Source organism: Piliocolobus tephrosceles, chromosome 11 (assembly GCF_002776525.5).
Source record: "Piliocolobus tephrosceles isolate RC106 chromosome 11, ASM277652v3, whole genome shotgun sequence".
In the NCBI taxonomy this organism is placed as follows: domain Eukaryota; kingdom Metazoa; phylum Chordata; class Mammalia; order Primates; family Cercopithecidae; genus Piliocolobus; species Piliocolobus tephrosceles.
The window spans coordinates 124,021,265-124,033,299 of NC_045444.1; the positions used below are offsets into that span (position 1 = coordinate 124,021,265).

General features: G+C 42.5%; 1 protein-coding gene across 6 annotated transcripts in view; it reads left to right on the plus strand.

Moving 5' to 3' along the window:
* The window catches only part of LRRFIP1 (LRR binding FLII interacting protein 1), a 101,286-nt gene that overhangs the window by 74,918 nt on the left and 14,333 nt on the right, over positions 1-12,035 (plus strand). For 2 of the 6 annotated variants that reach the window (XR_002735052.1, XR_002735050.1), the window contains 4 exons: positions 298-7,467; positions 7,592-7,641; positions 10,054-10,171; positions 10,845-10,924. Coding sequence is in view for 4 of the 6 variants with exons in the window: in XM_026446868.1 (XP_026302653.1) it covers positions 298-1,835 (1,538 nt within the window). In the remaining 2 variants the exon portion in view is untranslated. Of the gene's footprint in view, positions 1-297; positions 7,468-7,591; positions 7,642-10,053; positions 10,172-10,844; positions 10,925-12,035 lie in introns of those variants that run through there. The other 4 variants (XM_023228721.1, XM_023228722.1, XM_026446868.1 and 1 more) reach the window with 2 other exon arrangements.

The following is a 12,035-nucleotide window of genomic DNA, read 5'->3' on the forward strand; positions in this document are numbered from 1 at the left end:
GAGTTCTTTCTATTTGTTGAAACTTAACTTCACCTTTAAAAATCTATCCACACAAGATGGCACCAGCAGCCACTCTGGCCTTTGATGTGGTGGCAGTGGCCCTCACTGACCCAAAATTTACTAATGCAACTGCTGCTTTGCCGCACAGAACTGGCAAAGGCTTGTTTCTCATGACTCTTTGATGACTCTCTTTAGGAAGAGGGGTGGGTGGGATTTAGAACATGTATTTACATTCTAATGTAAATTATGTGGCCGCCACATCATGGGGTCCCTTCAATTTTCTCAATGGTCTTTTAGGAAGAGCCAGTGAAGTGGAGGTGAAAAATGAAATCGTGGCGAATGTGGGGAAAAGAGAAATCTTGCACAATACTGAGAAAGAACAACACACAGAGGACACACTGAAAGACTGTGTGGACATAGAGGTATTCCCTGCTGGTGAGAATACCGAGGACCAGAAATCCTCTGAAGACACTGCCCCATTCCTAGGAACCTTAGCAGGTGCTACATATGAGGAACAGGTTCAAAACCAAATTCTAGAGAGCACTTCTCTCCCTGAAAACACAGCACAGGCTGAGTCAGATGAGGTCATGGGTGCACCAGATGACAGGACCAGAACTCCCCTTGAGCCATCCAGCTGTTGGAATGACTTAGATGGCGGGAACCACACAGGGAATGTGGGAGAGGCAGCGGCGACTCAGGTTGGAGAGCAGGCAGGCACAGTGGCCTCATGTCCTTTAGGGCATGGTGATGACACAGTTTATCATGATGACAAATGTACAGTAGAGGTTCCCCAAGAGTTAGAGACAAGCACAGGGCATGGTTTAGAGAAAGAATTCACCAACCTGGAAGCAGCTGAGCCCAAGGAGGTTCCAGTGCAGAGTACAGAAGTAGGTAGGGATCACAACGAAGAAGAGGGTGAAGAAACAGTATTAAGGGATGAGAAACCAATCAAGACAGAAGTTCCTGGTTCTCCAGCAGGAACTGAGATCAATGGTCAGGAAGCGACAGGTCCAAGTACAGTAGACACTCAAAGTGAATCCTTAGATATGAAAGAGCCTGAGGAAGAAAAGAATGACCAACAGGGAGAGGCGTTGGACTCATCGCAGAAGAAGACAAAGAACAAGAAAAAGAAAAACAAGAAGAAAAAATGCCCAGTACCTGTAGAAACCCTTAAAGATGTTAAAAAAGAGTTAACTTATCAGAACACAGATTTAAGTGAAATTAAGGAAGAAGAGCAGGTAAAGTCTACTGACAGAAAGTCCGCAGTGGAAGCCCAAAACGAGGCGCCTGAAAATCCAAAACAGAAAATTGCGGCAGAAAGCAGTGAAAACGCTGATTGTCCGGAGAATCCTAAAATTAAGTTGGCTGGAAAACTTGACCAAGAAGGCGATGATGTAAAAACAGCAGCTGAGGTGGTACTAGCTGATGGAGACACATTAGATTTTGAGGATGACACAGTTCAATCATTAGGCCCGAGGGCTGGTGGTGAAGAGTTAGATGACGGTGTTGCAAGAGATAATGCTAAAACAGACGGTGCCACTCAGAGCAGTCCCGCAGAACCAGAGAGCGAAGACGCAGATAGCTGCACACTGCCCGAAAATGAAAGTCCCTCACAGGACGTTAGTGATGCCTGTGAAGCAGAAAGTACAGAGAGCTGTGGGATGTCAGAACATCCGAGTCAGACCGTCAGGAAGGCTTTAGACAGCAATAGCCTAGAAAACGATGACTTGTCGGCACCGGGAGGAGAGCCGGGAGACTTCAATCCAGAAAGCAGAGAAGATACCAGAGGAGGGAATGAGAAGGGCAAAAGCAAAGAAGACTGTACCATGTCCTAAGCTGAGGCAGGCGGCAGGTGTGGTGCACAGGAAGTCTTGAGTGTAAGGGGCTCTTTTCTCCACTGCCAATGTAAGTAGAATGTTATAAATTCATAGAGATTCACTGTATGCCAATCACCAGGTGGTCTACTGCTTTAAGTTATAGACTGTTACTTGTAGATTTCCATGTAATCATTGAGGTTATCACCCAGATTAGAAAGACATATTTGTTATCAGTGTATGTTCTCATTGAGAGCATTCCAGTAGTATCAAACAATAATGTCTACTGTTTAAAGTCCACTTAATAAAAATAGAAGCATTTACCATTTGCCTTAGGCTGATAGGAATATGGATATTCTTGACCAAATATATCAGCATCTAATTGAAATGACCAAATAGCATTCTTAGACTTATGTATTATGAATATAATTGATATTTAAATTAATGTCTTGTTCACATATGTGTATTTTCATATTTGATTTTAAAATGTACATTATAACCTGTATGGTATTTTATTTAAAGGGGATAAACAGCCAAATAGCAAATAGGTCACTGAATGATAAGATTTGCACCTTAGAACAATAGTCATTGTAAGGATAACAAGTAAACATCTGAAAGCAGGAGGGGCTTTATTTGCCTTCACCTCATATAAGTCTTTGATCTTGAACCAATGCTTTTGGATCTCATTGTTGATATACCTGAATTTACTCTGTAGGAGATTTTAACTTCATGCTGATGATGTATCAATTTCATTTTATAGAAAGATTTAAAGTTTTTTTCTGGTAGTGATATATGTCAAATTACATTTCCTACTGCAGTATTTGAGCAGGGACAGTCATTTTTTAAATGTTTTTGGCTGGGCTCGGTGGCTCACACCTGTAATCTCAGCACGTTGGGAGGCCGAGGCAAGTGGATCACCTGAGGTCAGGAGTTTGAGGCCAGCCTGGCCAACATGGTGAAACCCTGTACTAAAAATACAAAAACTTGGCCAGGCGTGGTGGTGGGTGCCTGTAATCCCCGCAATTCTGGAGGCTGAGGCCGGAGAATCGCTTGAACCCACGAGGCAGAAATTGCAGTGAGCCGAGAGCAAGCCATTGTACTCCAGCCTGGACAACAAGAGCGAAACTCTGTCTAAAAAAAAAACACAAAACAGTGTTTTCACGCCTGTAACCCTAGCACACTGGGAAGCCAAGATGGGAGGATCACTTGAGGCCAGGAGTTCAAGGCTGCAGTGAGCTATGATTGCACCGCTGTACTCTAGCCTGGAAGACAGAGTGAGACCCTGTCTCTTAAAAAACAAAAACAAAAAAAAAAAAGATTTTGAACCGTGAAATTATTTCTCTTTGTTTGAATTTCTAATCATCATTCAAAAGAGCAGTAAAAAAAGGTTACTTGTTCTTGTACAAACTACCAATTAGACTACAGTAGAATATTTTAAAGAGCTGAATCACTTTTGGTATTTTGGTATAAATATTTTCATTTGTTATGTCCCAGTATATTCTTATTGGAAAATTCTTGTTTTGATCTGCCGGAAGAAAATATCTGTTTTCTATATAAACAAACATTTAAAAAATAATTGTAAAGTTAGATTTAAAATTGTAAAATATAAAATCACAAAGGAATGTACCTTATGAATGGTGTCAACATTTTATGAAATTATGTGGGTTCATATTACTGTTACAAGATAGAATTGAATGCAAAAAGACCAAAACCTCAATAAAATTTGAGGAAAACGTAAGTGTTATTATGTAATTGAAATAAAAACATTTTATAATTGTACAAGACTGTGGTTGCACTCTTTGGGCTGCTTGGAGTCTGGGTCTGACTACTGTTGTATGTAATACCACCTCTCCAGTAATACCTGCTTGCGGGTTGCTGATTCCCATTGGGGTCCTGTGGAAGACCCACACCTGATGCCCGTCCTCAGTAAGGAATGCACTTCCCTCCTGGCATCGAGCCTGGGGCTAGCATGAGCATTACTGGGAGAATTGAGACGATCGTCCCGCACCATCTCCTGTGATCTGTGGTTCTAATGTGCAGCCTCAGTTGAAAACGGTCTTCATCTGTTGCTGTGCTTGAATGCACCAATACTTAGAATGTTTTGAAGAGTATGATGAACATGGAAAAAACCTTGACTGTTTCTGCTCAAGTGTCCTGAAGTGGAGGATGGTAGGGGTGATAAATGCTTGCTAGGAAATCAAGTCCACGGGCTCTATAGGACTTCACAGGGTTTTAGTGTATGTCTCTAACTTTAGCAAAGCTGCCTTCATATTGGAATGCATACTGGAAACAGCTCTCATTCCTACCTGTAAAGGGCTCTTGGAAAGCAGTTCAACAACCAAGGTCACTAAATGGTGAGATCATCAAGCCCTTTTAAGATCTTTCCCATGTTATTCACCAGCACCCTGCAGGACGTTGGGCACACGTCACATCCCTCAGCTCAGCCATCCAGCCATCTCAGTGATTCACCACTCATTTGTTTAATTAATAAACAGGTTTGATCACTTTGTACACGGAAGGCACTGTACCATTGAACAAGTGGCTAGGACCCAGCCCTCCAGTAGGGAATGGGCAGCTGAAAATCCATGAGCAAAAAAGAAGGAAAAAGAAAGACTTCTGAGCAGCCAAGCCATTTCTTGATGATTTCAGAGCCTTCATTCTGAGCATCAGTTATCTGCTCTCCAGTGTAATGACTTTATAGCCAAGCACAGTAATTGATACTACTGTGAAGGCTCTTAACTTACCAAGAAATGGTTGAGGCCGGGCACATTGGCTCATGCCTATAATCCCAGCACTTTGGGAGGCCGAGGTAGGTGGATCACTTGAGCCCAGGAGTTCAAGCCCAGCCTGGGCAACATGGTGAAAGCCCATCTCTACAAAAAAAATACACAATTAGCCAGGCATGGTGGCATGTGCATGTAGTCCCAGCTACTTAGGAGGCAGAGGTGGGAGAAGCATCTGAGCCTGGGGGTCGAGGCTGCAGTGAGTGGTGATCACACCACTGCACTCCAGCCTGGGCAATGGAGTGAAACCCTGTCTCAAAAAAAAGGAACGAAAGAAAAGAAAAAGAAAGTTGACTTAGCTATACTCCATGTAAGAAGGTATAGAAATATATAGGGCAATTTAGAAAGATTATAGCATCAAAAGATTCAAACTCAGAAACGAATCAAAAGGTTGCCTTCCAGCCATATCCCCAGAGGAACCTAGAGAAAAACATTGGTTAGTGACACCTGAAATCAAAAAGCATGGATATTTTTCAGTCCCAAACCCGAACATAGCTCCCGTATATAAATGTAAATCTTCCTTCAAAAGTAGAATTAAGTATAATTATGGGTGTCTGTCAAAAATACAGAGGAAGATGGATTTTGAATTATAGGTTGTTACACAAAGGTTGGACAGCAATCAAGTTTTTTAAACAGTTTTCAAGAATGACCTTAAAAGAGATGTATGACCTTGATCACTTTCCATAGTTTTTAATATTTGCAGTTAACAGAAGACCTAATGACCTGACACTTAAGTTTCCACTATCACTAGGACCCTGAATGCTAATTCTGGGGAGTTTAGATGGTTTGGGGTTCCTGTTTTCTATTGATAGACTCCCCTTCTGGGAGACCACCCCCAACCCTGTACAACATGCCACCCATGGCCACCCGCCAAGGGAACACAACAGTAGGATTTGTTCCAAACGTCTGGGCCCCTAAGGGAAACGGAGGGGTGTTTGTGTGTGCATGTATTATGTTCAGAATATGTACTTGTTCAGTGTGATAGTTGTACATGGAGAAAACTTTGTCTTTCAAGAGGAAAATCCTTTTGTTCTCTTTGTCCCTATCTACTGCCTCTCAAATATTTTTCAACATGTGAATGGCTGGTGGCTCATACAGGGAAACATTTCCCAATTATGCAGACATTATAAGTCTACCAGTGATGTGCCACTATTTATTCAACAAATTAGACTTGGTGGTTTTTAACGCTGTGAAAACTAGTACTCTTATTTTCTTCATGTCAAATTATTTTCCTTCATTTCTTTTTCTGTTTTCTTCAAACTCTCGTTCTTGTCTTCTTCTCCAAGTCTCCTTTAAAATTTCTCTTCCTTAAAAGTTTTTTCTCTCTCTATTTTTAATATTCTCACTATACAACTCAATGTCAGTTTACCTATATCGATTTTGCTTGCACTTTTATTACATTTTGACAGTTACTTTCTAGTGCTTTTCTAGAATATTTGAAGTTTTCTAGAAGAAAACAATAACAATTTACTATAGATACTTGAGCTTCGAGATCACATTCTGATATATTCAGTGTTTCTTACGGTGCCTGTGGTTTTTGTATATAGGAGTATTAAAACGTAAGAAAATGAATAGTGATACTGGACAAAAGAATCAGGTTTATAACTGCAAAAATGTTTTGTTTCAGTGTTGGGTGGGTTACAGGAGGGAAAGAGTAAAACATCTGTCAGAAGTAATTTGACTGTAATTTAAAATAGAACTCAAAAGGATGATAAATTTAATTTATATTGTGCTTAACATTATCTGGTGTTTTACTGTACCTTTCAAAACAACAACTTAGGGTCTTCGGAAAACATAATTAGAGAAAAATGTAACTTGGATTAGCATGTGGCTAGATGATTTTTTAAGTGAAAATGAAGATGCATTTTATATGAATTGTTTTCTTTTCACATGGCTGATCAAGGTTAGTTTTTCATTCTGCGAAGAATCTGGAGGTAGGCTGCGTGAGAGCAGCGTCCCAGTGGGCTAAGAGCTTTGAGTCAGGGTCTGACTCAGAGGTGTGAGTTTAGATCTGGAAAAATAGTGGGTGCAGTGCTTAGGGGCATGTTCCTGTGGTTGGGCTGCAAGGCCTTAAGAAAATTGCTTAGTGGTTCTGGGCCTCTGAGCCTCATCTATAGAAGGAGGCTGTAATGAAGCCCATCCGTGGGGCTTCCAGGGCTGAAACAGGCTAACAACGTCAAAGCTGCTAGAACTGAACCTGTGGCGGAGTGAGTGTGCAGCATACGTTATCACTGTCATCACTCCAGCATTCTGACTGTGCCTTTACACTAGTGTGGGATTTTGCCCAAACCTCTAAACCTCCCCAAGCTGTGGTTTCCCCTACCCCGTCCAAAGACTGTAGTACTTGACCCTCCTTCAGAGAGATGTTTGGGTAATTCATAGACACTTAACATTTATGCATCTTTATATATCGGGAGTGGGAGGAATTACAGACACTTAAACCATTACTGCCTTCTCCCTCAAAAGAGTAACACCTTTGATAACTGGGTTAGCAGAGGTGTTAGTGGACTTAGGGTTGTAAACAGATAGTCGCAGCACTGACATCGATGAGTCTATGAGAGACATTAGAAATAAATAAATCTGGGATGTAAACTCGGAAAGGCGAGGCTGTTCAAAATGTTGGTGCTATTGAACTGTAATTCTCCGTGTTTGTACATTGCTAATGATGTTAAACCATGAAGCCTGTGAGATCTTGTGTTGCAGCGTGGTTTGGCCCTAGCGTTCTTGCATGCTAACCTAAGGTAGAAGATTAGCAGCCTGTTTGCATGCAGCCGGATGCTGCCCCTGACGTGAAGCATGTTCTGGGAGGTTGACCCAACCCCCCTTGGCTGAATTCTTCCCCCGTCCTGTCTGTGGCCTCATTCACCGTGGTACGTGTATAACTACTTCCATCATTCATTTCACTAACCTGAATGATCATTCTTCAGTTTAGCAATGTGCTGAAAGGCGCGGCACACGGATTCACCTAAACCCGTGTCTTTCTGATTTCTTTAGATATTAGGTTGAAAAAGCTGGTTGATGAACGGGAATGCTTATTGGAACAGGTAACAATCTTTTTATTACTTTGCCGGTTCTTGAACAGGGCACCTGAAACCACCTGCCCATCCTTCCTTCTTGCTTACTCAGAAAACCCCTAAGTTAATCATGCCTGGAAATCATTATCAAGCCAACTGGTGATCTTAAGATTGTTATCCAAATAGAACACCAAAGTGAATATCTTCATCCAAAGAGAACATCCTGAGTCACACGAGGTTTAATGAGGATGTCTCAAAGGCTCAAAGCCATGGAACTGAATTTGGTACATTTTACTGAATTGCTACTTAAAGTAAATATAAATATCAATCGTTAATAATATTAATGATTAACCATTGAGAGACAAGGGCATTACTGAGTCATTCCAAATAGCACTTCCCTTGTCCATATGGGTTGTTTGTCCATGAAAGTCAGGTTTGTGCTCCTTGGTGGGCAGCACCCCTCTCTCACAGGTATTTCTTTGTTACAGCTAAACAAAGTTGTTTTAACCATGTTTATCTTCATTGCTCTCTCCTGCCTCAAGAAGTAGCAGGCCAGGTGCAGTGGCTCACACCTCTAATCCTAGCACTTTGGGAGGCCGAGGCAGGTGGATCTCTTGAGGTCAGGAGGTCAAGAGCAGCCTACCAACATGGTGAAACCCCATCTCTACTAAACATACAAAAAGTAGCCACGCGTGATGGTGGGCGCCCGTAATCCCAGCTACTCGGGAGGTTGAGGCAGGAGAATCGCTTGAACACAGGAAGCAGAGGTTGCAGTGAGCCAAGATTGCACCGCTGCGCTCCAGGCTGGGTGACAGAGCAAGACTCCATCTCAAAAACAAATACTGAACAGTTGTCCTATTTTGATCTTTTCATATGCAGGATAGTGATTACATCACTCTACAACCACTTTCCTCTAATTTCTCCTCATAAGCCTAATCAAATATATTTGCCTTACTTTCTACCATTCTGTTGAAGATTCTCTGAAAATTGGAGAAAGCACTAAAGATGGTAGGAAGATTCTCCTGAAGTTCCTGTGATCTTTTGAAAATATGCGTTCATGAGTTCTATACTTATTTCCTTAAAGCAGCATGCACTTTTGGTTTGTTTTTAATTAGGGGTCTCCTATGCTTGGTGTGTGGAGTAGGAAGGCAGGTGATCACCTGCAACAATTTTCATAGATTGGAAGTTAAACATGAAAAGCCCCTGGAGACCCCACCAACTAGATGCCAGAAAGTTCTGCAGTCATTGACTGTTAACTGCAATTCCAACTATACGGTCAGCCCTCCGTGTCCATGGGTTCCGTATCCGTGGATTCAGCCAACACAGATTGAAATATTAAAAAAAAAAAAAAACAAAAAAACAAAAAAAAACCATAAACCATAAATTCCACAAAGTTCCAAAAAGCAAAACTTGAATTTGCCCTGCATGGAGTCCTGCACTGAATCCACGCGAATGAAGTGAGTTGTAGGCGTTGTGTTGAGTGTTAAAAGGAATCTAGAGGTGATTTAAAGTGTGCAGGAGGATTCGTGTAGGTTTTTGCAAATACTGCACCATTTTACATCAGGGACTTGAACATCCACAGATTTTGGTGTCTGAGGGGGGTCCTGGAACCAATCTCCCACAGATACTGAGGGACGACTGGACATGATGTTATCTTGCTTAGAGAAAGGAAAGCTAGCTAGAGGCCACCTCCCTGAAAGCTGGCAAACCGCCTCTGAACACACCTGCAGCTTGCCTGGACTCTGAGAAAGCAGTCGACTTTTGGGGGACTTAATTACAATATATCGGACCTCAGAAGGCTTCAAGTGGCCCTTTCTGGTTTCTTAGTAAATAAAGAGAAAGTGAATAGCACAGTGACTCACTGAGTCTTAAACATTGCAGGTATTTCATGTACAGTCGCCTCCTGAGTCCTAGAAGAATTTCACTTTAGAAATGACTTTTCTCCCAGAGTTACAGTGTAATTCATTTTTCATTCATTGTACATTGAATTGTATTTCTGAGAAGAGTACTGATGGACAGAAAGTTCTTTCTGTCGGCCGGGCGTGGTGGGTCAAGCCTGTAATCCCAGCACTTTGGAAGGCCGAGACGGGTGGATCACGAGGTCAGGAGATCGAGACCATCCTGGCTAACACGGTGAAACCCCGTCTCTATTAAAAAATACAAAAAACTAGCCGGGCAAGATGGCGGGCGCCTGTAGTCCCAGCTACTCCGGAGGCTGAGGCAGGAGAATGGCGTGAACCCGGGAGGCGGAGCTTGCAGTGAGCCGAGATCACGCCGCTGCACTTCAGCCTGGGAGACAGAGCGAGACTCCGTCTCAAAAAAAAAAAGAAAGTTCTTTCTGTCAGTTGACATGCTGCTTCCTTTCTGATGGGCTCTAACTTCAGCTTTTTGGTTTCATTCAGAATAGAGAAATTAACATATTTTACTGGTGGGTGTTTTCAGATTAAGAAACTCAAAGGGCAGCTGGAGGAGAGACAGAAGATTGGCAAACTAGACAATCTTCGATCTGAAGATGATGTCTTGGAAAACGGGACAGACATGCATGTAATGGACCTACAAAGTAAATGTCAATTCTTGTGTAGAAGTAAATGCTTTCATATGTGCTGTTTTAGTATACTTGTGCTGGCAGAGAAAACTGTCACGGCAAAGAATGCCCTCATTCCCTCTCATCCCCACAAAAGCCCTTGAAAATAGAAGCACAAGGATGGGTAGGTGGACAGAACAATGCTGTTTCTCTCTGAGCCTATGAAATAGAACAGGTGCCCAAAAATGTGCGCCAAGATACCACCACATGTGCTGATGGAAACCACATTTACTTTGCTGGATACAGCCATCTTTTGGTCTGTTGATTGTATGAAGAAAAAAAAAAGAAAGAAAGAAAGGCTTTTTTAATGCCAATAAACTAGAAACAGTCTTAAGGGAGATAAAATTACGCCCAGTCTCTCTCCCCGCTTTTCCCTATCCCCCACCATTTCTTTGTTTTCTTCACTCATAGGCACTCTGTTATCTGGGGTCTGCTGGCCCCAGCACAGGGGCGGAAGGCACTTTCCCAGCCTGGGTTCATGAGGAGAGAGTGCCTTCTACTCTCAGCTCTGGGAGGTTGTGGAGGTAGGGCCAGAACTAACAGATTTGCAAGATGATTACAAAGTAAGGGCTTGGTTCCCAGTAACTATTGTTTTAATATTTGAAAATCTCAAGAGCTTAACAGATTTTCCTTCTCTTTCAACCTTTAGGGGATGCCAACAGACAGATCAGCGACCTCAAATTTAAACTTGCAAAATCTGAGCAAGAGATAACTGCATTAGAACAAAATGTACGTGTAAGCAACAACGGGCAGAACTGATGATTGACCGGAGTTTTACTTGCTAGAAATAGCCCTGAAAGGCTGAGGACCAAAAAAAGCCAAGAATTTTAGAACCAAAAAATGTCCTGAGAGGGATAAGTTAGGACAGCAAGTCTTTCCATCCGTTTCTTACAGAGAGCAAGTAGGAAGGAAAGAATTCTTAGAATTTAAGTTGTTATACTAGATACTAATCCTTTATCAACAACAGTTAGTTGTAGAAAATAGCTAATGTGGCTTGGGAGTGTTTTAAAATTTTGTTCTTTAAAAATAATATAGTTAATTGGCCGGGTGCAGTGGCTCATGCCTGTAATTCCAGCACTTTGGGAGGCTGAGATGGATGGATCACTGAAGGTCGGGAGTTTGAGACCAGCCTGGCCAACATAGTGAAACCCCATCTCTACTAAAAATACAAAAATTAGCTGGGCACGGTGGCAGGCATCTGTAATCTCAGCTACTCAGGACGCTGAAGCAGGAGAATCACTTGAACTGGGGTGTCTGAGGTTGCAGTGAGCTGAGATCACACCACTGCACTGCAGCCTGGGCAACAGAGCGAGCCTCTGTCTCAAAAATTAAATAAATAAATAAATAATTTAGCTAATTAAAAAACCACATCATCTGGGACGTCCCTCTTGCCTGGGCTTTTAGCCTGTCTCTTGCAGCAAGGCCAGCTCTCCCTGGTGTGTAGACATGGGGCACTCCTGCCTCTAGCACACTGGGCCCTGGGGCAATTTTGTTCTAGCTAGAAAGAGAGGGAAAAAAACAGGGTATACTTGGCTGGAACTTTTTGGAATGTTTATAGAAACAAAAATGAGAACAGCTCATGTAGAGATGATGCATGCTTTTGATTGCAGCAGAAGGAAGGTGTCCGGCAGGCCTTCACTGCTGCAGTCTTTCATCTCAGAATCTTGGCTGGGGAATGCCATGCTTAAGCCTCCTCCTTTCACTCCTCACCCTGTCCTTTCCTCCTCCCACCCCCACCACCCCAGGAGAGATTAGACTGGAGCTGAGGTCCTGGTGGAACCCATCCCTTACCAGTACCATCCTGCCTGGACATACTGTTCTGGTTCCAACAGAACAGCCC